This window comes from Podarcis gaigeae, assembly GCF_964106915.1.
Source record: "Podarcis gaigeae genome assembly, chromosome: 9".
In the NCBI taxonomy this organism is placed as follows: domain Eukaryota; kingdom Metazoa; phylum Chordata; class Lepidosauria; order Squamata; family Lacertidae; genus Podarcis; species Podarcis gaigeae.
This window is the reverse complement of record NC_139685.1, coordinates 5,879,820-5,905,707: the sequence shown is the minus strand read 5'-3', so window position 1 is coordinate 5,905,707 and position 25,888 is coordinate 5,879,820. Positions and strand designations below refer to the sequence as shown.

The 25,888-nt window shown below is 48.2% G+C and overlaps 1 protein-coding gene across 12 annotated transcripts in view; it reads right to left on the bottom strand.

The window, feature by feature from the left end:
* CSK (C-terminal Src kinase) overlaps positions 1-25,888 on the bottom strand; it is a 69,557-nt gene that overhangs the window by 10,740 nt on the left and 32,929 nt on the right. For 10 of the 12 annotated variants that reach the window (XM_083698312.1, XM_083698308.1, XM_083698313.1 and 7 more), the window contains exons 2-8: positions 17,327-17,404; positions 15,351-15,464; positions 13,374-13,486; positions 10,862-11,081; positions 4,714-4,807; positions 3,751-3,816; positions 964-1,063 (exon numbers count right to left, since the gene is read on the bottom strand). In XM_083698312.1, coding sequence (XP_083554438.1) covers positions 964-1,063; positions 3,751-3,816; positions 4,714-4,807; positions 10,862-11,081; positions 13,374-13,486; positions 15,351-15,464; positions 17,327-17,341 — 722 coding nt within the window. In that variant the 5' untranslated portion in view covers positions 17,342-17,404. Of the gene's footprint in view, positions 1-963; positions 1,064-3,750; positions 3,817-4,713; positions 4,808-10,861; positions 11,082-13,373; positions 13,487-15,350; positions 15,465-17,326; positions 17,405-18,933; positions 19,030-23,824; positions 24,005-25,888 lie in introns of those variants that run through there. The other 2 variants (XM_083698303.1, XM_083698309.1) reach the window with 2 other exon arrangements.

The window sequence follows — 25,888 nt, the reverse complement described above, 5'->3', positions numbered from 1 at the left end:
ACAGAGTTGTTCCACCGGGCCTTTGGCTTGGAATCAACTTGATCCCCTCCCCCTCCCCCTCTTCCTTTTTCCTTTCTCCTTCTGTGATGGAACTCCTATTTGGGGACTTCCCTGGCTTTTTTCTGGCCCACGTAGGACCAGTCTGGATAGTTGGCCTTGGTGAAGACTTGACGTTTTCATCCCCAAAAAAGGTTTTTGATTTGAGTTCCTACTGAAATGAGGCTGCATTTTAATGTTGTCTTTTAATCTTGTTTTTAAATTGTATTTCAATCAATTGTTTTTATACTGGTGTTAGCCGCCCTGAGCCCGGTCTTGGCTTGGGAGGGCGGGGTATAAATAAAATTTAATACTAATAATACTAATAATACTAATAATACTAATACTAATAATAATAATAATAATAATAATAATAATAATGGGCTGCCACCAGCCCTGGGACCTTAAGGCAAAATAAAACAAATCAATGAAAATTCTCCCTTAAGCTTCCGCCATTATCTTTTTTTTTTTATAAATATTTATTAAGGTTTTTGAATACAAATGCATAAATAATAAACAACATTATTTATATCATAACATAATTTCATCACTTCTTTGGACTCCCTCACGTCTCCCGCTCTCACTTACATCGTTAAAAAAGGTTTTTCCAAGCAAATTACCATCTTGTTTACAATCTTATATCCGCTTATTTAAATAGGATCTAGCAGTTCTCCAAAAGATTTATATTTTCCTTAATCTCACTTATCGTCAAATTCGGATCTAATTCAGTGGTGGGCAATTATTTGTGATCTAGCATCCTTCTTAACATTCAACCAAATTACAATATTTTTGTAAATAAATCTTAAATTTCTTCCAGTCTTCTTCAACCCTCTCTTCTCCCAGGGAGAAGGGGGAGGATAAGCTTCTGCCATCATCAACGTGCCTTTGTTCTCATGCTGGGCTCCCCCCCCCCCCACCAGCACTCACGTCATCACCGAGGCCTCCGCCAGGAAGGCTTGGGCGGTGGCGTCGTTCTTGATGCACTTCACAGCCACCTTGTTCCCATGGTAGTCGCCCAGCATCACATCTGAAATGGAGAAGGGCAATCTGAAGGGGGGGGTGCAGGGCTGGCAGACGCGAGCACAGGTCAAGGTCCCTTGAACCCAGCACCCTGCTTCTAGGGAACAGCAGCCAGGTGCCCCCGGGGTGGCTCACAGCTCAGGCCATTAAGCGGCCCTCTCTTCTACCTGATGCTGGGGTTTGGGCAGATAAAAGGGCTTCTTCGCGCAGCACAGAGTTAAACAGTGGAACTCCCTCCCACATGAGTCCCACTAGATGACTTTAAAAGGGAATTGGACAAATTCGTGGTGGAGGAGAAGGCTGTCAATGGCTCCTGGCCAGGATGGCTATACTGTGCCCTCCAAACTCAGAAGTACTAAATGCTTCTGAATAGGAGTTGCTGGAAGCCACAGGGGGGGGGGGGGCATTGGCTCTCACATAGCTTATGTCCGGGGAGAGAACACCAGTCCACAGCCCGGTCCCTTTCCCTTAAGCGAGGACATAGAAAAGGTGCCTTACACGGAGTCAAATCACCTTGGCTCAAGGTGGTTTTACCCTGACTAGATAGATAATTTATTACGGTCAAAGACCAGCTCACGTAACATAACACAATAAAAACAGTGTTCATAAAGATAAAATATGCAATCGGAGCAGAATGCAGCAATAGCTCATGAGTTAAAACTGAGATATATACATACAGTGGTACCTTGGGTTAAGTACTTAATTCGTTCCGGAGGTCTGTTCTTAACCTGAAACTGTTCTTAACCTGAAGCACCACTTTAGCTAATGGGGACTACCACTGCCGCCGTGCCACTGGAGCACGATTTCTGTTCTCATCCTGAAGCAAAGTTCTTAACCCGAGGTAATATTTCTGGGTTAGCGGAGTCTGTAACCTGAAGCGTATGTAACCTGAAGCGTATGTAACCCGAGGTACCACTGTACACCCGTACAACTGAGATTTGGGCTACCATTAAAAGAAAATTGACCCTGAGGCGCCCCAAAGGGCAACTTCAGCATTTTATTCTGAGGTATTTTATTCTAGAAGATGATCTGTGCCTGCGAATCTGGGCGCAGAATCTGGCTACCAGTCAGGTCGTCTTGTGATCTTTGCCTAAGAGGAGAGAATTACCGTATTTTTCGCTCTATAAGACGCACCAGACCACAAGACACACCTAGTTTTTGGAGGAGGAAAACAAGAAAAAAAATATTCTGAATCTCAGAAGCCAGAACAGCAAGAGGGATCGCTGCACAGTGAAAGCAGCAATCCCTCTTGCTGTTGTGGCTTCCGGGATAGCTGCGCAGCCTGCATTCGCCCCATAAGACGCACACACATTTCCCCTTACTTTTTAGGAGGAAAAAAGTGAGTCTTATAGAGCAAAAAATACGGTAAGTTTAGACTTGTCTGAAAGTTCGGCAAGCCTCTTCAGCAAAGGATTAATGGTGGCTCTACGGATCTCAACTTAAAAAGGACATCTAAATAATATATGTTCGGGGCTTCCTATTTCCCCTAATGTGGAGGCGCAAAGTCTCTGTGCGTACGGGACTCTTCTATACAGGACTCTGTGTGTACGGGACTCTTCCAGAACCGGTGAGGGCCAGGCTGAGCTTCTAGCAAGAGTATTTACCCTGACTAGAAGCAGCTCTGAGGTTTCAGGAAGGGGGCCTGCCCACCTGGAGATGCTAGTGTGGACTCAACAGAGGACCTTTTGCATCTGAAGTGGGCCCTCATGAGCTTCCGAGGTTCTTAGCTGAGCCTGGCTCAGGAGAACTTTAAAAACCCAACAGCCAGCTGGATCAGACCCATTGCCCATCTAGTCCAGCATCATCTTCTCACAGCAGCCAACCAGATGCCTGCGGAAGACCAGCAAGCAGGATTCGAACTCAAGCCCTCTTCTCTCCTGTGGCTTCCAGCAACTGTGGGTTATTTATTCCTTAGTACAGCGGTACCTCAGGTTAAGTACTTAATTCGTTCCGGAGGTCTGTTCTTAACCTGAAACTGTTCTTAACCTGAAGCACCACTTTAGCTAATGGGGCCTACCGCTGCTGCCATGCCGCTGGAGCACGATTTCTGTTCTCATCCTGAAGCAAAGTTCTTAACCAGAGGTAATATTTCTGGGTTAGCAGAGTCTGTAACCTGAAGCATATGTAACCTGAGGTACCACTGTACACCCGTACAACTGAGATTTGGGCTACCATTTTTAAAAAAATGACCCTGAGGCGTCCCAAAGGGCGACAGCAGCTGGCTGGATCAGACTCATGGCCCATCTAGTCCAGCATCATCTTCTCACAGCGGCCAACCAGATGCCTGCGGGAGACCAGCAAGTGGGATTCAAACACAAGCCCTCTTCTCTCCTGTGGCTTCCAGCAACTGGTATCCAGGAGCATTGCTGCCTCTGGCCATAGAGGCAGAGCACAGCCATCATGGCTAGCAGCCATCAATAGCCCTCTCCACCATGAATCTACCTAATCTTTTAAAGCCACGTAGGTTGTTGGCCATCACTGCCTCCTGCAAGAGGGAGTTTGGTAGTTTAACTATGTGCTGCATAAAGAAGTCCTGTATTTTACCTGTCCCAAATCCTTGAACATTCAGCTTCATGGGATATCCATAAACTTTGACCATGACCCTTAACAGAGCCGGGGGGGGGCTGACTTCCCCAGCTGCCAGGAGAAGAAAGATCTCCCTGCGCCATCACTTGCCATCACTGCCCGACTCACCTCCGAACTCCCCTTTCCCAATGATCTGCAGCAGTTTCAAGTCCTTCATGTTGAGGGACCACCCGCCTGGAAGAGGGAAGAGATACAGAAAGGGAGAGGAAGTCAAATAATAATAATAATAATAATAATAATTTTAAAAAGTAATATTTATTAAAGGTTTTTTTAAATTATAAAAAAGGAAAAACAGAAAAAAGAAATAGACAAAACAGAAAAATAGAAAGAAAAAATACATCCATCATTCTCAAATCTTTAACTTTCATTACCTTCTTTCTTTGACCTCCTCCTCCTCCCCTTTCTTGTATCCTGGTTAATAATTATCACAGCAAATCCTTTCCATAGTTAACAATATTTTGTCCTTACATTATCTTAATCTATTTTCATCTTGTGTTATAGCAAACCTTAAAACTTAAAACTTAAATCTTATTTTTACCAACTTCTCATAACCATATCATTAACCTAATTCTTTAAACATTTTTACTAGAACCAAGTAGTTCCATTTCAACATTTTTCTAACATTCATCAATTATTTTAAAACAGTCCTAATGACAAAAGAAAAAGAAAAAAGTAAAACAGTACAATCTTCATCCAGCGTCCCTTCCTCCTGGTCCCGAATTTTGTCAGTCCTTTTTGTCCCATTAATCTAGCGCATTAACCTGGTATCCTTATGTCCGAGGCCCTCAAGTCTCTTCCATGTCCCCTCCGCGACTCTTCTTCATATTTTCCTTTCACTCGTGGGAACTCCAGCTTAGTAATGTTTTTGACCCTTTTCAGCAGATCAGCCCCATTTCAATAATAATAATAATAATAATAATAATAATTTATTTATTTATTCCCTGCCCTCCCCAGCCAAGACCAGGCTCAGGGCGGCTAACAACCAATAGTAAAAACAAATAAGCCGTGCGCCAACTCCCACGGGAGCCCAGCCCAACCAAAGGGCCTGCCCAGTCCTGCTGCCATGCTCACCGCGTGAGAACTCGTCCTGAGCAGCCACTGTGCCCTCCATGACCTTTGGCTTGATGAGGCGAGTGCAGAGCCCGTCAGGATCCGAGGTGTAGTGCTGCCAAGTGGATTGGGGGGGGGGGACAGGGGGAAGAGAACGTCAGATCAAACCAGAGTCCTGCACCCGGATGCCGCTTCCCCACCCAGAGGAGCAGGCTGGCTTGGGTGCTGCTGATCGAAGGCACCCTGAATGCCTTCTCCCGGGGCATCCACCAGGCCTTTACTGAGCACCAGCCCTGAGCACCTCTGCAAAGGAGGACTGGCCCCCTTGACATGCTCGCCAAGAGGTGGGGTTGGACTCGCCGCAGCGAACGGAACTGCTGAAACCCAGGAAAGTGCCGCTCTGACTCTCTGAAAAGCACATGCTCCGAAATAACACTACGAGCACATGTTGATATAGGAATGTATTAGATAATGCGTAAAGAAATATACAGGGACGCGGGTGGCGCTGTGGGTTAAACCACAGATCCTGGGACTTGCCGATCAGAACGTCGGCATTCAAATCCCCATGATGGGGTGAGCTCCCGTTGCTCGGTCCCTGCTCCTGCCAACCTAGCAGTTCAAAAGCACGTCAAAGTGCAAGTAGATAAATAGGTACCACTCCGGCAGGAAGGTAAATGGTGTTTCCGTGCGCTACTCTGGTTCGCCAGAAGCGGCTTAGTCATGCTGGCCACGTGACCCGGAAGCTGTACGCTGGCTCCCTCGGCCAATAAAGCGAGATGAGCATCGCAACCCCAGAGTCGGCCACGACTAGACCTAAAGGTCAGGGTTCCCTTTACCTTTACCCTTACCTAAAGAAATATACAATAATAAGAGTACATTCATTTGTAAATAAGGAATATACATCAGAAAAGACAGGAAGTCTAGTGTGTTGGTATGTATATTATTGGGGGGGGGAATTGTTTTTCCTTTTTTCTTTTTGATCTTTCTTTTTTTTTTTTTTGTTTCATTTTCTTTCTAGGTATACAAAATTTGTATATAATTTATGTATACATGTTGGAAATTATATTATAGTAAGTCCTGTAATGTAATATGACAACGCTTACCGATGTAATATAAGAATGTTAACAAATAAATAAAATGCAAATTCAAAAAAGAAAAAAAGAAAAAGAAAAGAACATGCTCCACCACCTGGCTGCAGCCCCTTCATGCAGCCTCCTCTCACAACTGCAGAGCTGCCACATGGGAGTCGAGTGACTCCTGGCCCAGAAAATGACTGCCAGAGCAGCGGAAGGTGGCCCTTGAGGGCAAGTGGGCAGCAGCAGCAGCACCAACCTGAAGGAGTGTCTCCACCCCCATCATTCTGCCCAGATACTGAGGTCCATCGCCGAGGGCTTTCTGGCGGTTCCCTCACTGCAAGAAGCCAAGTTACAGGGAACCAGGCAGAGGGCCTTCTCGGTAGTGGCACCTGCCCTGTGGAACGCCCTCTCACCAGATGTCAAAGAGAACAACAACTACCAGACTTTTAGAAGACATCTGAAGGCAGCCCTGTTCAGGGAAGCTTTTAATGTTTAATAGGTTATCGTATTTTAGTGCTCTGCTGGAAGCCGCCCAGAGTGGCTGGGGAAACCCAGCCAGATGGGCGGGGTATAAATAATAAATTATTAGAAACCAGAGGGCTTTCTTCTGGGCATGGTCGGCCAATTGGTGTCAAAGAAGGATAGAACTTTCTTTATGTATGCGACAACGGCAGCAAGAATACTCATCGCAAAATATTGGAAGATGCAAGATCTACCCACCCTGGAAGAATGGCAGATGAAGATGATCGATTATATGGGATTGGCAGAAATGACCGGCAGAATCCGAGACCAGGAAAAAGAGGCGGCGGAAGAAGATTGGAAGACGTTTAAAGACTATTTGCAGAAATATTGTAAAATTAAAGAATGCTAGAATTATATTGGATAGAAATTTAGCGGTTTCCAGCTGTAATGTATAAAAGAGATGGAAAATAAGGTTTTGATATAATTAGAAGAATCAGTGGTGAGGATTTGCTAAACAAACAAATTTAATTAGAATATAAGAAAGGGAGGTAAGGGGCGGTCTGGAAAATAAGTTAAATGAAAATAAGTAAATGGAAACTTTATGTGTTTTTAAACTCTTTTTATTTTTTGTATTTTTGTTTTTCTTTTTTACAATGTATTATCTTTGAAAACCTTAATAAATATCTTTTTAAAATTATTATTATTATTATTATTATTATTATTACCTCTGCTGCCCCCACTTGCCTTCTTATCTGAAGTCAGTGGTCCCTGCCTGTTGGCTGCCCTCCTCCCCTTTGCCTCGGTGCTGCTTTTGCAGAACTCACCCAGGAGGCGGAGGAGGGTGGCAAAACTAGAACGGGCAGTTTGCCATTGTCCTCCTACCTCTATGCCCGCTGCTTTCCAGCAGCCACCAGTCCCAAAGGGACAGCTCTGCAAGTTGCAGGAAAATCAGCAAGCAATCTTGTGGTCAGATTTCTTGTGCTGGAAGACTCTGAAGCAAACAAGGCCCTGGACTGGTTAGTCTTCCAGAGAGGCGTCACAAAGTTTTTTGGGATAGGAAAAGCGAGGGGAGAAGCCCAAAGGCAAAAACATGGGAGCTGGACAAAGGTGGGAAGGAGTTTGGGGTAGAATCTCTGTCTTTGGAACTCCCTCCTAGAGAAGCCAAACTGGCTCCCTTTTTGCTGTGCTTCCAACAGCAGCTGAAGAATTCCTTGTTCCGACAGGCTTTTGGGAACTGACTGTTACTCTGGAAAAGGCTGGTGCGGTGATGTTTTTTATTATAGTTATCTGAATGTTTTAGTACATCATATGATAGAGTGTTTTAATTCTATTGTTTTTTAATAATTGGTGCTTCTTTTTTTTAGCTGATTCTATTTTATCTGTAAACTGCCTTGAGTACTGTCTGGGAAAACGGTGGGATATAAATAATAATAATAGGGGAAAGATGTAGGCGCTGGGCTCTCCTCCAGGTCCTCGAGGGCTGGGAGTTTTGAGGCCTGGCAGAATCCCTTTGAGACGGGGCTGCAGCTCAGCAGAGGAGCAATGCTTTGTGTGCAGAAAGAGACGGGAGTTACTCTCCTCCAGCACTTCCATGGAGAAAGATGCCTTCTTGGTCTTTTTATTTATTAACATTTATACACCGCTTGATTGTAAAACAAAACAAAACAAAACCCTCAAAGAGTTTTGCAAAAAGATTAAAAAAAGAAAATCAAGAAAAAAAATTAAATATACAAAAAGGTTAAAATACAAAAACAGATTAAAATTCACACCAGCATTTCTAAGCTCATCTAAACAAGAATGTTTTCAGCAGGAGCCGAAAAAGAGTCTGGGGAAGGCACCTGCTTGATTTCAAGAGGCAGGGAGTTCCAGAGTCTGGGTCCTGCCACACAAAACAACTGACTTCGTGCAAAGGCAGAGCAGGCATCACACGGCCTTGAGCATCTTTCGTTTTTGTTTTTAGAGTGCTGATTCTACTGATATTCTGCTTTATTACAACTTACATTACTGTAGTTTTATTATTGAAAGTTGATGGTACTCATGCTTACAGTTACCCTATCTGTGGGCCCTGATAATAAAAATAATTAAGTCTATTATATTTGAGAGAGGCTATATATGGAATATAGGGACGCAGGTGGCGCTGTGGGTTAAAGCCTCAGCGCCTAGGACTTGCCGATCGAAAGGTCGGCGGTTCGAATCCCTGCGGCGGGGTGCGCTCCCACTGCTCGGTCCCAGCGCCTGCCAACCTAGCAGTTCGAAAGCACCTCCGGGTGCAAATAGATAAATAGGGACCGCTTACCAGCGGGAAGGTAAACGGCGTTTCCGTGTGCTGCGCTGGCTCGCCAGAGCAGCGATGTCACGCTGGCCACGTGACCCGGAAGTGTCTCCGGACAGCGCTGGCCCCTGGCCTCTTGAGTGAGATGGGCGCACAACCCCAGAGTCTGTCAAGACTGGCCCGTACGGGCAGGGGTACCTTTACCTTTACCTTTATATATGGAATATATACATATATACAGTGGTACCTTGGTTTACGAATCTGTTCCGGAATTCCGTTCTTAAACCAAAACCTTTCTTAAACCGAGGCGTGCTTTCCCTAATGAGGCCTTGCGCTGCCAGTGCCCTTCCACCATTCGGATTTTGTTCTGAGACCGAGGTAAAGTTCTCAAACCAAGACACTATTTCTGGTTTTGCGGACTTTGTAAATCATATCATTCTTAAACCAGCCTGTTCTTAAACCGAGGTACCACTGTATATCCCAGCCAGATGGGTGTGGTAATAATAATAATAATAATAATAATAATAATAATAATAATAATAATAATAATATTCAAAGGTCTGTTGAACATCTAGCCTGGTTGCAGTGGCAGCATTCCCCCACAAGGGGGCAGTAGGAGGTCGACAGTGGTCCACGGCCCTACATTCTGTGGGTTCTGCAGTATTATTACCCCAGAAAAGCAGCTTGTGGGGGTGTCCTCCTCTGTCGTGTGAGAGAGGGAAGAGGCGTTTCACATGGGTTCACCTATTTGGAAGGAGGGCCCTGCTTCTTCCAACCATCCCAGTAAGCACATGGTCCTCTCCACACACACCCACACACCCTGGCTGGGCCCCACACCTGCTCTGCAAGTAGGGCACTTTCGGAATTGCTCAGAGCATCTTCCTGCCTCTGCAAGAAACAGGAAACCCTCCACAAGTCTGAGCTTTGCAGGCTGTGACCGCTGAGCAACCCTAGGAGGAGGGCAGGGCCCCTGCTGATCTGGCAACACATCTAGCGACAGCCCAGCTCCCTCGTGCTGGCACAAAGGGTGGCAGCTCAGGGGCCCACCACTCCTGATTTTATTATTATTATTCTTTGATTTTATTGATACCATTCATTAACACACCATACAGAAAAAGAAAATAAAAATTCAATCACCGCCAAGGCAAAAAGAAGAGAATTAATACACCAACTAACAACCTTCAAAACATAAAACAAAAGAGGTCTTTTTCTATCGACAAGACTTCCCGTCTATTCCTTATGACAGATTCTGTATGATTTGTTCACTGCCACTGCATAACTACGGTAGTAAAAGTAAAGGGACCCCTGACCATTAGGTCCAGTCGTGGCCGACTCTGGCGTTGCGGTGCTCATCTCGCTTTATTGGCAGAGGGAGCCGGCATACAGCTTCTGGGTCATGTGGCCAGCATGACTAAGCCGCTTCTGGCAAACCAGAGCAGCGCACAGAAATGCTGTTTACCTTCCCGCTGGAGCAGTACCTATTTATCTACTTGCACTTTGATGTGCTTTCGAACTTGGCAGGAGCAGGGACTGAGCAATGGGAGCTCACCCCGTTGCGGGGATTCGAACCGCCGACCTTCTGATCAGCAAGTCCTAGGCTCTGTGATTTAACCCACAGCAGCGCACGGAAACGCCGTTTACCTTCCCAACACAGTGCACTTTGACGTGCTTGCATAATGGCTGAATAAACTATCATAATGGCAGCAACCCCCTCTGGCCCACAGGCCAGACTCGGCCCACCTTTGGACCACGAGGCCGCTCTGAGGCAGGGCTGAAGCACACAAGTGGCAGGGCAGAACTGGCTCCACCGGTGCGTTTGCTGCCTGAACCCCGCTGCTGCCCCGTCCCAAAGGGACGCCGGCACCGGGAAAGCAATTCTGCAGCTCTGCCCGACCTGGCCCTGCTACTGAATCATAGAATCATAGAGTTGGAAGAGACCACAAGGGCCATCGAGTCCAATCCCCTGCCAAGCAGGAAACACCATCAGAGCACTCCTGACATATGGTTGTCAAGCCTCTGCTTAAAGACCTCCAAAGAAGGAGACTCCACCACACTCCTTGGCAGCAAATTCCACTGTCAAACAGCTCTTACTGTCAGGAAGTTCTTCCTAATGTTTAGGTGGAATCTTCTTTCTTGTAGTTTGGAACCATTGCTCCGTGTCCGCTTCTCTGGAGCATCAGAAAACAACCTTTCTCCCTCCTCTATGTGACATCCTTTTATATATTTGAACATGGCTATCATATCACCCCTTAACCTCCTCTTCTCCAGGCTAAACATGCCCAGCTCCCTTAGCCGTTCCTCATAAGGCATCGTTTCCAGGCCTCTGACCATTTTGGTTCCCCGCTTGCTGAAGCCTCACCTCCACCAGCTGCATGAGGTTCTCAAAGTAGACTTCCTCATCGATGCTGAGCTTGCTGGAGGAGTAGATGATCCGGTAGTGCTCCACCTTCCCCTCGCAGCTGACGCAGAGCGTGTAGTCCCCGGGGTAGTTGGTGCTCTCGCGCACCAGGAAGAGGCCTGTCTCAGGAGGGTAGAGGAGCCTCTCCGCCTGCTCCCGCGTGATTTTCCCATGGAACCAGCTGGGGGTGGGAAAGAGAGATGGAGAGAGAGGGAAGGAAGAAAGAGTGACCACAGCAGTCTCCACGAAACCCATGTAGTAGTAGTAGTAGTAGTAGTAGTAGTAGTAGTAGTAATTCATTCTTTGCACCCTGCCCATCTGGCTGGGTTTCTCCAGCCACTCTGGGCGGCTTCCAACAAAGATTTAAAATACATTAAAATGTCACACGTTAAAAACATCCCTGAACAGGGCTGCCTTCAGATGACTTCTAAATGTTAGGTAGTTGTTTATCTCTTTGACATCTGGTGGGAGGGCGTTCCACAGGGTGGGCGCCACCACCGAGAAGGCCCTCTGCCTGGTTCCCTGTAGCTTTGCTTCTCGCAAGGAGGGAAGCGCCAGAAGGCCCTCAGAGCTGGACCTCGTAACCACAGGGCCCATAGCACTGTAGGTCTGGAAGAGACCCAAAGGGCCACCAGTCTAACCCCACCCCCCGCCCGACAACACAGGAATCATGGCTAGCCATTTTTCTAACATTTCCATGGGGCAGCCTAGAGATTGAAAGCCGGTTGGTGTACCTGTACACTCAGGTGAGGTTTATTTGTTTGTTTATATTTACTATTTCCTTGTTGCATTTATATCCCTGCTTCTCCAAGGAGCTCAAGCGGTGCGCATGGCTCTTCTCCCTGCTGGAATCCCCACAACAACCCTGTGATGTAGGTCAGGCTGAGAGGCAGCGACTGGGCCAAGCTTGCCCAGGTGAGCTTCATGGCTGGGCGGGGGGATTCGAACCCTGGTCTCTCCCATGTCCTAGTCCTACACTCTAACCACTGGCTCTCAGGGCTCAAAGTTCCCACCTCTGTGCTAGCACCATTAGGAAGATGCAATGCCTTCTGGTCTGCAATGCCCACACTGAAGGAAGGAAGGAAGGTTGCATCATACAGCCTCCAACAACTAGGAATTGATCCCTAAGCTAATACATTGTCATATCTGCAACTACATCTGTATCTGTATAGTTCTATTTATTGGCCTGTTGATTCTGCGCATGCGCAGAGCGCCTTCACAGAGAAAGAAGCAGCTCTGTTGTGTGCCAGCACCCCTGGGAGTCTTCCTGTTGTTTGTCACGGATCAGGCCTTGCGCGTCATAAGAACATGCAAAGCACCTGCTGGATCAGGCCATTAGCTCACCTAGCCCTGCATCCTGTTCTCACAGAAGCCACCCAGAAGCAGGACCCGAGTGCGAAAGCATTCTCCAAATGTTGTTCCCCATTATCTGGTATTCAGGGATAGACTGTCCCTGGACATGGAGGCTCTGCTATCACAAGAGGCCTCCATAAGAAGAGCCCTACTGGATCAGGCCAAAGGCATCTTGTTCTCACAGCGGCCACACAGATGCCCCAAGGGGAAGCCCACAGGCAGGATCCGGTCTCAGGCCTCTCTGAAGAATACGCTGTTCTGCTAATCGAAATCCTGGAAAACGGCAGCCTCTCCCTTATTGCGGAATATACTGATCTGTGGACGACCTCGAGGGTGTCCATGGCCTGCACAACTCAACCCTAAGGGCTGCACCCCCCACGCCATGGCACTTCTCCTGCAAGCACAGACCGCTAGTCATCTAGCGCAGGATTTCCTGCACTGACTGGCAGCGACTCTGCAGAGTTTCAGGCAGGATTCTCCCCCAGCCCCACCTAGAGAGGCCGCTGAGGATCGAACCTGAGCTATGGGGAGCATGGGCGAAAGAGGCAGGAAGTGTGGGGGTGCTTACTGAGGGGAGCTAAGGGCCAGTGCGGCGTGACAGACTGAGACAGAGAACTATACTAGTATATCTGCATTGAGATGCCCACTCAAGTCATGCTGCCCTCTGGGTGGGCTTCTTCTTGGCACAGCCTAACTTGCAAAGCAGCTGTGAGGATAATAGGGAAGGGGGAGGAATCTGCATGTACTGAATGGGAGCTGGATGGCACACCTTTCCCGAAAGGCCCTTGTGTTCATCTAGGCCAGGCCTCTCCAACCGGGCGCCCTCCAGCTCCCGTGAGGCCTGCCTACTGGCCACACTGGCTGGAGCTGGTGGGAATTGGAGTCCCAATTGAGGCCAGATGCCCCAATCTAGAACCCCTCCCCAAATATCCTGGTACTCTCTAGATGTTGCTAGATTATAACTCCCATGACGCTGATGGGACTGATGGGAGCTGGGAGTCCACAACACCTGGAGGGCACCAGGTTGGGAAAGGCTGATCCAGCCGCCTGCCCATGCCCTCCTCCCAGAGCTGTGCGCAAAGCTCAGCTCAGCAGGCGTCTCCCATCTGCCCGGACTCACGGCATCAGGCTGAGCTTGGTTCCGGCTTTCACCCCTTCCCGCTTCTGCACGTAGTTGGCTGGGATGATCCCCTCGCGGCCCACTTTGTTCTTCGCTTTGTACCAGTTGGGATCCTGGCAAGAGAAAGCAATTGTGAGAGTAGAATCGTGGAGTTGGCAGGGACCACCAAAGGTCATCTAGACCAACCCCCTGAAAAGCAGCAATCCTAGCGACTTTCCAACACCCGCAAAGGTGGACTCCTCCATCGTCTCCTCAGATGGATGCATGCAATGAATACATCCAGCGCTTTTTTTCTGGAAATAAAGGTGCCGGTACTGTGTATCCTTGAGCACCTCCAGAAAAAGGCACTGAATATATCTATATGCTGTTGTTCATTTAAAAGAAGACAGTGACTTATACATAATACAATTAAAACCATATAAAAATCTATGACCAGAAATCAGTGCTGTTTTTGTGGAACCCCTTTTGTGCTGCACTTGTTGAAAATGCACAGTATATAAACATACAGAATCTCTCTCCTCCATCGTGGGCTATAACGGATGATTTACAGTCTCGGCTTCTGCCCCTGATGGGGTTCATGTCCTGTTCTGTGTCCTCTCTGTGTCCGCTCTGTGACACTCTGCCAATGTTTAGCCTCTTCTCACAAATACGGTGGCTGAGTCTGCAAATCCTCTCCCTGGGACTTGACCAAGTGGCTTACTCTTGAAGAACTTTAAATAACGCTCACATCAATTAAAACATATTGCTTTCCCTGTCCCTTTTCAGGTCGCTAGGGAGGGAAGGAAGATCACAGCCACAGAAGGAAACGCCTGGATCTTGCAGATAGTACCACATTAGCATCATGTGAAGAGCTCTCTTGGAGCCAAACAAATACCTGCATCTCGTCCAGGATCTGGTTGTGACAAGGTCCAACCGACACACAGACACACATGAGAAGCCCACAAGCAAGATATGAGGGCAGCAACACTCTCCACCTGTGATTCCCTGGCCACTGGCACTCAGAGACATATTGCTTCCAACACTGGAAGCAATTTGTAGTGCCCATGAGCAGGGAGGGGCGATATCAGTTTTTCAACAACGTGATGTATCACCAGCCAAACACCGTGATATAGCGATACATTGCAAGGTTGAAAAGCGGAGGGAGGAACAACCTATATTGGCCACAGCGTCTTGTGGCTCGTTCCTCTCTTGGTTTGAGGACCAGAGCACAGTGAGTCAGGAGCAGCAGCAGTTTCACCTGCGATATACTGCCAGGTAAAGGCTCCATCGTGCTCTGGCCCTCAAACCAGTCCTGCGTGGATGTATTGATGCATCGCCCAAGCCTAAGTTTTATTGTTAGTGGGTAGCCAAATGCTGCATTTGGTCAAAGACTTTCCATTTGGGCTCTCCTCTGCCTCCTCCTTAGAAGGGGCCCATCCAGTTCAGAATTCTGTTGCCACAGTGGCCAAGCACTCCCAAGGGGGAGCCCACAAGCAGGACCCGAGAGCAGGGGTAGGCAACCTAAGGCCCATGGGCCACAAGCAGCCCACGGGCATTGTTTACCGGCCTACAAGCTGCCCCCGAACAGAGCTGCCCGCTCAGTGAGTCCCCGTGCACTGTGCTAAACTGGCGCGGCACAGTGAGGGGTGGGGACTTGCTTCCGCAGCATCGGAAATTGCGTCTGTGCATGCACAGATGCCGGAAATCGTATCTGCGCAGGCGCAGATGCTGGAAATCGCAGGTGCTCATGCGCGAGCACAATCTAGCCCACGGAGGGATCTCTGCTGGAGTGAACTGGCCCAGGCGAGGTAAACCTTGCCGACCCCTGCCTTACAGCAACAGCAACTCTCCCCAGTTGTGCTTCCCAGCAACCCATTTTCAGAGGTCTACTGCCTCCAATAAAGGAACAAGTCAGCTTTGCTGATGGGCAAGAAAAATGACCCCCCCCCACTCCCCCAACTTCTGATTTCTCCCTGGTACCCGAGACGGGTGGGTTACCTTGGTGACAGAGATAATGGTGAGGACATCCCCTTTGCTGAACGGGAGGTCCTGATCCGCCGTGCCATGGAAGTTGTACTTAGCAATACATTCCGTACCAGATGGCCAGACGGCCTGTGGGAGAGAAGGAGGACATGGCTGACTCAACAGGGTCTTGGCACTTCACAGAACCACAGAATCGCAGAGCTGGAAGGAGGGACCCTGAGGGCCATCTAGGCCAACCCCCTGCAGTGCAGGAATATCAACTAAAGCCTCCCAGAGAAGCCTAACTATTGATCCCTCTTCACAGGGATTTCTGGGAATTGTAGCTCTGAAGAGGGGTCTTGGCACCCATGCCAAGCTACAGGTCCCATAATTCTTTGAATGCTTTTGACTGCTTAAAGTGCTGTCATGGTGGTTTAAAGGCATGGTGTGAATGTGGCCTTTGTGATTATGTACAATTATTTCCAAGAAACAAATCTGATTGACAGACAGACACTGGTCATCTAATTCTCTTTTGGAGGACTGAGGGGGGAAACTAAGAGACCAGGGAAATAGGAGAAGAAGAGGACTTCAGAGCACAGCTATCACCTGGTAAAAGAAATCCGAGTCTATTAAAATCAAGTGTTTTGATTGTCTGTTTTTCTGAAACATAGATGCAAAAGGATTAAAAGGATAGTTCTGAATGAAAAACATGCTTGCTTTTTTTTTTTTAAGGGGAAAAAATACCAGGTTGGAGATCCAGGGGCCCCCTAGATACTGTCAGACTACAACTCCCTGCACCTCTGACTGCTGGGCTGTGGACCAACTGAAATGTGTCCTTGAACTGTGGCAACGACCCCATCTCATCCACCCAAAGCAGGATCATACCAGCCTCTGGAAGGCACCCCTTCCCACTTATCCAGCAAATTAAATGTTGCAGCCCAGATTCACATTAGGGATGGCATAAAGGGCAGGGGAGTTACACTTTTGGGCTCTTGCACACGCCGCGTTCAAGAAGCCACACGCCCAGCTCTCAAAAACGATGCATCTGCAAAAGCTGAAGAGTTCTGTAGATTCAGGATGTTGTGCAAAATTCAGAACCTCTCAACCAGAGAAGGGGGAGGGGAGGAAGAGCGCAAGTGCTCCCACCTTTGCACAGCACTGAAACCAAGAGGTGCGCACACCCCGCCCCGGTTCTCTAGAGGAGCAGACCAGCGTCTGGGTGCTTCCTAAAATCGTGCTTATTACAAATGCACCCAAAGGTTTGATTCCTTATTAGAGGGGTGCTAGCAAATCTCCAGCATTTGTTCTGCTGAGCGCCTGGGAAGCTCTACTAAGAAATTGTTATTTGAGATCAAGGAAACCACACAGATCCGCAGGGCTTGAAAACTTTTTTTTTAAAATGAGCTTTCTGGGTGGGATGGGGAGATTGCTTGCTGGTGTACTGTGACACCCCAGTAATTATTCCAGGAATGGATCACAAGCCCACCCATTTTTGTACTTTGAAATCTTTCCCCCGTCCCCCACTATTCACTTGTCCCAATACAGTCCCCATGTAAAAGATGGGGGGGGGGGACTCTTAAGCACCAGGAAGCTGCCTTGTTTCGTCAGAGCATTGGTGCAACTGGTCCAGTGCTGTTGACTTTGACCGGCAGCAGCTGCCCAGAGTCTCAAGCAGAGAACATCTCCCCCATCCCTTGTGACCTGACCCCTTAACCAGAGATGCTGCTTTGGGTGGGGCCCCAGACCTCATGCGCCCATCTCCTCCTCAGTGTCATTTTTAAACAGACAGCCAAAGCTAATGCTACTCAGAGCAGACTCATTGAAATTAATGAATGTGGCCACCTTCAGTTCATTCATGTCAATGGGCCTGCTCTGAGTAGGACTAGCATTCGCTATAACTCATTGTAACTTGTTCTGGGAGACTTCTAACAGCAATAGTTGTAATAACAGAACAACTTCTCCTAAAATCGACGAGTCTATGATTCTATATGGAGAGCCTTTTCCCGCCTTACCTGCATTCCTGACATTTTCTCAGGGGGTTCTGGGGACTGGATCTCACAAGAAGGACACGTCACTTGGTACCATGAGACCTGGGCAAGAAAGAAGAAACCTGAAGTCACGCTCCACTTCCTGTGAGCAGAGAGCATTCATGCGCACAGACATGCACCACCACCTTCTCTCAGAAAGGAGAATGAGAGGGGAGAGACCCATGGAAGCTGGGAAACCAGGACAGTTCTTTCCCCCTCCAGTATCATTCTCTCATTCATATCATCTTTCTCTCTCCACATAATACTAAAAACATTGTGACATCAAAACAGCAGTGGTTTGAAACAATGCAGAACATCACACATAAAAAAGCAGCACTCGGCACAAAACAAGTTTTCAGGGTTCATTTTAAAGCCAGTAAAGTAAAATTCCTATGTACCTCCCTAGGAAAGCAAATTCCACAGGTATGGAGCCACCATCAAAAGGGCCCTGTCTCCTGTGCCTGCCAGTGTGACGGATCTCGACAGCCATTCTTAAAGCCCAGGGCAGGTTCAGGTGGGTTTAAAGACCTTCAAATAACCTGGTTCCAAAAGGTTTAGGGCTTTAAAGAGTCTTTACCAGCACTTGAAATTGGGTATAGCAACTTATCATTTGTGGTTGTGATATAGAAGTCTCCTGACAGTCTTGTATGTGTCAGACATCCGGACTTTAAATCCCTCCACTGTCACAGACTTCATTCTCCCCTTGAATATTTATCAATCACTGAAAACAATTGATGCTACATGAGCAATGAAGCTCTGTAACACTGAAACTAGAAATATCACAACACATCATATCATTTATTGCCTGTGCTTTACCCAGGGCAGGTTACACCATGAAAAACAATTAAAAGCAACTCTAAAACTAAATAGCTCTCATTGCTACAGAACACATATAAATATAACACACTTTTCCCAGCTGAATAGCCAGCCCTGCACCCAAGTAAGATGAAGCTACAGGCTCTCTGCAGTGGGAAAGGTTTTACCTGCCCCTTGAACCCCAGGAGAGGCTCATGGGGACAGATCGGTGCAAGCGGCTGCCCCATTCTGGCTCTTTCCTTCAGCCATTCTTCACACCCCACAGAGCAGACCCCCATAGGGTAGACCCAAGACCTGCCACTTACTTAAGAGAGAAAGACAAAACTCCAAATCTTTCATGGTGTCTCCCTCCCTGGCTCTGTGACTGGTGTCCCTCGACATACGGTTAGTTCTACAGCGCCCAGAGAGGTTTGGCAGGTGACCATCTTCAGAAAATGCCGAGGATCCATTAGAACACCACTGATTGTGAGGGGGAAGCTTGTCAAGAATAGTGAGCGAGGAGAGAGTGCTGTTGGGGGGGGCATCTCTAAGGAGGTGTGAATTATCAGTCTGCAAAAAGGGGCGAGGACCCACAACCCATCTTTTGCTCCAAAAGCAAGGGAGCCAAGAAGCTCTGGACCTTCAAAGGCGGCTGAGCTCCAACTCCTCTCAACCTCAGCCAGCATAGCCAGTGGCCAGGGAGGATGGGAAACGAATTCCTCCGCCCCTGGAGGGCTACAAGGTGCCTACCTCTGCTTTGAAGTGTGAGGCTGGGTTTGCACAAATGGTCCACATACCTTGAGAGCCACCTTTCCTTTTCTTCTTGCCAAAGAACCTTCAGAAATGTCCCTGAACTTGAAATCCAGCCTACGATGCATTCAAGTGAAAGTGCAGAAAAAACCACAAGTGCCCAGCACAGCCTTCTAGGAGAAATGTCACCTAGAAGTGTGAAATAAATTGAATTGCTCTCCCATTCTGTATCCTAACCGAAAGTCACAGAATCACTAAATATTCTGGAAGCTGCAGCAGCCCAGCTTTATGTAATTTTGTTATCCAAGTTGCTCACAGCACTTGAAATGATACAAGCTGATGGGCTTTTAAAAAATTTATGCACTGCTCCATCATCACTTTCACTCTCTGAGCATTTGCCCCTTTCAGTTGTCTAAAGTGGGGGGCGGGGGGGGGAGCTGAAACCCCCACAGTTGCTGCAGAAGAGCTCTCCCCCCCACTAGGGTGGCAGGAGTTGGAGTCAGCCACATTTGGGTTAAAAAAAACAACGAAAACATAAACCTTTTACTCAACAGCCTTCCTTTCTTCAAAGTTTTAATTTTTTTGCCTCCCACACAAAATTGAAGTAATTTCCACCTTCCAGCTGAAATCAGCAAAAGAGTTTCAAGTGAAAGCTTTGGAATAGCTCTATTCTTTTCTAAAAGGTGTGTCGTCCTCTTTCCTTCGAGAGGATGTGCTCCATGCTTGTAAAGCACCACGACCGCAGCATGCTATTAAAAACACAGGAAAACATACCCTGTCTGACGGCAAAAAAGGGCTGTTTATGCCCCAATCACTCTAAGCTGCTTCCAACATAGTATAAAAGCACAACTGTACATCAAACTTCCCAATACCTTGAAGGAGACAGCTCAAATATGAAGTCCATAACATTTGTCAAAATAAAAATGTGCTCATATTTATTAGTAAAATTCAGAACCTGGTGGGCTTCCATTGCAAAGTACCGTATTTTTCGCACTATAGGGTGCACCTAGGTTTTTTGGGGCGGGGAATAAAGAAAAAAAATATCCCCCCCCAGGCGCGGGGCCAGGGCGGGGGGAACCTGAGCTTCCCCCGACCCCAGCCCCCAGAACAGGCTGCTATCCGCAAGCCTGGGGAGCCCGGCAGGAAGTCGCGCCGGGCTCCCAAGGATTGCGGAGAGCTGCCCAAAGCCTGGAGAGCGAGAGGGGTCAGTGCGCACCGACTCCTCTCGCTCTCCAGGCTTCAGCGAAAGCCTGCATTCGCCCCATAGGACACACACACATTTCCCCTTCATTTTAGGAGGGGGGAAAGTGCATCCTATAGGGCGAAAAATACGGTATTTCCCCAGCTGATGCGCACCTGCAGCAGGAGCTCCTACAAATCCTTCGCACATTCCTCGCTGGTGAGCATTTTCAGGGACAAACCCTTTGCTTTAAGATGCAATTGCAAATAATGATCACAATTTCCCTCAGCTCTGACCACTGGCCATGCCGGCTGCAGCTGATGGGACCTAGAATCCAAAACAGTCCGAATAAGAAGCCCAAGATGCTCACAAGCACTTTCTCATTTTCCTCTGAGCCCTGTATCTCTCCTGCACTGCGTTTTGCCTAAGCCTGAGGTGCTTACTCAGTTAACCAGTTAGATTTTAAATCAACTAAAACGGTAGCCCCTTTCATTTGCCACCCCCCAAAAGGTGACAAGTCACCAAATCACAGAACTGTAGAGTTGAAAGAGACTGCAAGAGTCATCTCATCTTGGCTGTGAGTCCTGGAAGACCTGCTCCCTGCCTTGCAGGCCCTTGGTGGTTTGATAAAGTTATGGTGCTCAACCCTGGCCACCCCTCTTTTGTCCTGCCAGATCTAGAAGTCAGCTTGCCTTTCCTCTTCTGCTCTACAGCTGCATGTGAGAAATCTCTCCCCCCTCCCTGGGCCACACACCTGTTTGTTGCAGCGCCTGCTATATTTAGGATCGCGCTGTTCCGCTCTCCAAGGGAAGCCCCCTCAAGACCAGCAGCTGTTATTCATAGCAGCCAGTGCTCCAATGCATCTGCTTTGACAGCTGTGTGGCGGTACACTTGCCCAAGGTCTGAAGACGTTGCCCAGAAGCAGGCTGGCAAAGATGCCTGCAAGGAAGGAGCAGCAGCCGTTGGTAGGACAAGGCAGACCGCAAGACCTCCAGAGGCAGCTTCTCAGCAGCTGAACTACATCAGCGGCTAGGACGCCAGGGCAACCACTGTGTGGACCAGGTTGCCTTTATGTTTGTCACCTGCCAGACTGGGCTTCACAAGTAGGCACTAATGCCGGCTGGCAGAGGATTAAGAGGGACCTCATGGACCATCAAGTCACACCGCCTGCCAGCAGGAAGAAGCCTAAACTGCTATTAACCTTATTTTTATGCTGGTTTCTATAGACCTGGCCAGTGGCATGCTAATGTAAAGCAACTGCTGGATCTGGCCAGTTGCCCATTCAGTCCAGTCCAGAATCCTGTTCTCACAGTGGCCAACCAGAAGCATCTATTGGAAGGCCGCATGCAGGGGCCTGAGAGCAACAGCATTCTCTGTCCCTTTGTGATACCCAGCAGCTCATATCCAGAAGCATTTACTGCCTCCGACAGTGGAGGTGGAACATAACCATCATCTGAAGAAGTGTGCATGCACACGAAAGCTCATACCAAGAACTGACTTAGTTGGTCTTTAAGGTGCTACTGGAAGGAATTTTTTTTGTTATAACCATCAAGGTTAGCAGTCACCGAAAGCCACAAACCCCACTCAACTGTTCCGTCTATTGCTGATGTCCAGGTTGCACGTGCTCAGCAGAAAATCCTCACTTAAGATCTATACGTACAAGTGGTACCTGCAACAAAATGTTGTCATGTGGGGTGCTCCTGTTTGGGATGCAAGCAGACCACACCCTTTCCCTGAATATCCCCCCTTTTCCATACTTTCCTGCCCTTCACTACCAAAAAAACCCATCTGGCACCATTCCATGCTAGCTGGGAAAACTCACTGGGCTGCTTTATCTCTTTTTTGGGGGGGTATTCCCTCTTAAATATTCTTATTTATTTCTGCAAAAAACCCAAACCTGCTAATTCTCCCCCCACGCACACACTTTGCACGCAATGCAAGGACCTAGGCTTGGAGACTGAACATGCTAATAGTACTAGGATTCGGTCCACAAAGGTAACAAACAGACATGATTAACTGGGAGGCCCTTAAAGCTCAGCCTTTGCAAGGGGGAATGAGCAGCAGAGGCAGGCCAGCCGGGCTTGACAGAACCAGCTGGGTTACAGGCTCCTCGGAACAAACCCCACTTTGTCTGAAGCGCCTTGAGCCATGCGGAAGGATGAGATCACTGGCAAGAGGCGTCCATCAGACAAGGGACCTTCTCACTCCCCTCCATCTCCTTCTGAGATGGAGAAAGGCGTAGGTAGGTGATGAGGGAAGAAGACGGGCTGAGCACTGGCCGGTGCCCAGGAATTGTGCAGGAGAGAAGCACTTGCTCCAGGGGGGCAGTCACAGAATCATGGAGTTGGAAGGGATCCCACGGCTTGCAGGAATCTCAACTAAAGCATCCACGACAGAGGGCCATCCAACCTCTGCTTAAAAACCTCCAAGGAAGGAGAGCCCACTACCTCAGCTGTTCCGCTGCCAATCAGCTCTTACTATCAGAAAGTTCTTCGTGATGTTTAGTCAGGAGCAGGAGAAAACAAACTTGCTCCATCTTCCATGGGATAGTCCTTGAGACATCTGAAGATGGCTATTGTATCTACTCTCAGCCTCCTCTTCTCCAGGCTAAACATACTCAGCTCCCTCAACTGTTCCTCATAATCCTTGGTTTCCACTCCCCTGATCATCTTTGTTGCCCTCGTCTGCACACGTTCCAGCTTGTCAACATCCTCCTTAAATTGTGGCGCCCAGAACTGGACACAGCGTTCCAGGTGTGGTCTGACCAAGACGGAATAGAGTGGTACTATTACTGGCCAAGAAAAAAACCTGTTTGATGGATCTCTTCACACTGAGGCCTCATTCACACTTTGGGTGGGATTCAGCTAGGCTGCTGCATGCGTGGAATGAGGTCCGTTCACACAAGGGCATGTGACCACTATCTCCTCCCTTCCACAGCCCCTAAACTTGCTCCGGAGAGGTAGGGAAACCTATGGAAAAGGATAAGCTACAAAGCATAAGGAGGGGAGGGGGGAGCCCTGCAGTGCAAAGGCCTCGTTTTTGCCCCATCCCTACTTAGTGGCACGTTGAACTCCACCCTGCCCATTTAAAACCACTTTGGCTTCCACCAAAGAATCCAGGGTTTGCCTGGGGTGCTGAGAATTATTAGGAGACCTCCGCTCACAAAGAAACTTCTCAGAGGGGTTCAACCTCCAATCCCCCTCCCCAGAGAACTCTGGGAATTGTAGCTCTGGGTGAGCCAGAGGGGTCTCCTAGCAACTCGCAGCACCCCAGGCAAACCCTGTTTCCAGGATTCCCTGGGTGAAGAAGCCACGACTGTTCAAAGTGGTAGTGATGCAGATTGAACTGTAGAGTGAACACAGAGCCCTGGGCTTTGGAAAAGGGGTGCTTAGTCAAAAGCAACAGTTTTAACTTTCCATTCTCCCTCAACCCCCCCCCCCAATCTATCTGAACAACCCCTCCCCATAGTCCTCTGGAATGAGGAGGCAGGAGGATGTCTATGTTGTTGGCTCTCTTTGCCTTGTGCCAAGAGAGCAGGCTTGGGGAGCCTCAGGCCCAAGGACAGAATGCAGCTCTCTGAGCCTCTCTGCACAGCACTTGGGGTTCTTCCTAGATCACCCCCTCAGTCTCCAGACCACAGACCCCAACGACCATGTTCTGCGCCCTCTTTAGAAGGTCCTTGATAATGCCTCTTGCTTGCCCAAATGGAGGGCAGAGAGACAATTTGCAGGTGCATGGAGGAACCCCTTGACTTTTACCCCAGAATCATAGAATCAGAGCTGGAAGCAGTGCTTGAAACTCCGCAGGCGTTTTGCCAGGCATGGGTCCAATTGCAACCACATAGAGATCTCTGGATGCCAGGATGGCAACCGTGCAGCGCTGCAAGAAATGCTGCACATCTTGTGCTTCTGTGCTGTTGCGCGAGTCAGCTGGCTCACATGGCAGCAATCCTTGGTGCACTTTCTTGATGGTAAAGGAGTCTTATCTCGTGCCCCTTTGGGACATTTCCCCTTGCCCCACGCGAGATGCTTTTTAGGAATAAGGGGAGGGTGCCCTCTGCCCTCCTCCAAACGGCCTCTTCACCTTCTGCCCACCATGTAAGCCCCAAAACTGTCTGTGTCTTCTGGGGACTCAAAGAAAGAAGATGAGAGAGTTGCCCAGGTAGAAATGAGAAGTGTTTATTCACTTACAGCAGCACAGAGCAAACAGCTCCTGTTGGCTTCTTTTTGGTTCAAGGGGCTAAAAATAGCAGGGAAAGAGGAACAGAGATAAGGTAGAATCACCGGGCCAGCAGAACAAAAAGCGAGAGAGAAACCATATATTTAAAGTGGTACGACACCAAACAGGTATGGCTTCGCCCTCCCAAAGAATCCTGGTTCTGGTTTGTTAAGGGTTCTGAGTGCTGATGGGAGACCCCCTTCTTCCCCTGCACAGAACTACAATTCCCAGAGGGGTTAAACCATAAATAATCCTCTTCACCATTTGTTAACCATACCTGTTTAAATTGTGCATGCTTTTGCACCACAAATATAAAAGCATGCACAATTTAATACAAGCATAGGCTTTTTAAACAGGTACAGTTAATGAATTATTATTATTATTAAAGGTAAAGGGACCTCTGACCATTAGGTCCAGTCGTGACCAACTCTGGGGTTGCGGCGCTCATCTCGCTTTATTGGCCAAGGGAGCCGGCATACAGCTTCCGGGTCATGTGGCCAGCATGACTAAGCCGCTTCTGGCAAACCACAGCAGCGCACGGAAACGCCATTTACCTTCCTGCCGGAGAGGTACCTATTTATCTACTTGCACTTTGATGTGCTTTCGAACTGCTATGTTGGCAGGAGCAGGGACCGAGCAACGGGAGCTCACCCCGTCACGGGGATTCGAACCACCGACCTTCTGATCAGCAAGTCTTAGGCTCTGTGGTTTAACCCACAGCACCACCCGCGTCCCACATTATTATTATTACTATTTACTAAATTTGTATACTGCCCTATACCTACAGGGCTCAGGGCAGTTCACAGAATAAAAACACAATATAAAAACACAGAATACACAATCAAAATAAAAACAAGAACAACTCAATAACTCACCCCAACACAATTTAAAAGGGCATTGAATGTCAGTCAACCAAAGGCCTGGTTAAAGAGGAACTTTTTTGCCTGGCACCCAAAGGTATATAATGAAAGTGCCAGTGACTGGCCCAAGGTCACCCAGCTTCGTGGCTGAGAAGGGACTTGAACTCTGGTCTGTCTCAGGTCCTAATCAGACCCTCTAACCACTACACCACCTGAGAGAGTCTGCTTGCTGCTGCTAAAAAATATAATAATGCTCAATAGGTTTTTTAAAAGGGAACTGGGCAAATGCATGAAAGGCAGGTCTATCAGCAACACAGCTAAATGAAACCTCCGTGTTCAGAGGCATTTACCTCTGAACAGCAACTGCCAAGCAGTGAGGGAGGAATGCCACCTTCAGGGCCTGCTCCTCATAGGAGCTTGGTGGCCTGACCCAGCCGGGCTTCCTTTTACATTCTCTCTCTTTTTTAAAAAAAAATATTTTACATTCATTTTACATTCTCATGAATATTCACATTAGTAAGTCACCTGGTTCTGCACTCTGCGGTGAAGAGCAGGTGAGCTGGTCAGGAAAAAGGATGGGGGGGGGAGCAGTGCTCAGACCCCCCAGGATCTGTGTTTTGATTTAAAAAATTAAAAACAAGAGAAGTTCTCAGTGGCGTCTGGCAACATGATCGCAGCCAAGCAGGTTCCTAGACTAGGTGTCCACGTCAACAGCCAAAGTCCAGACTCTCCGCCTTTGGCTCT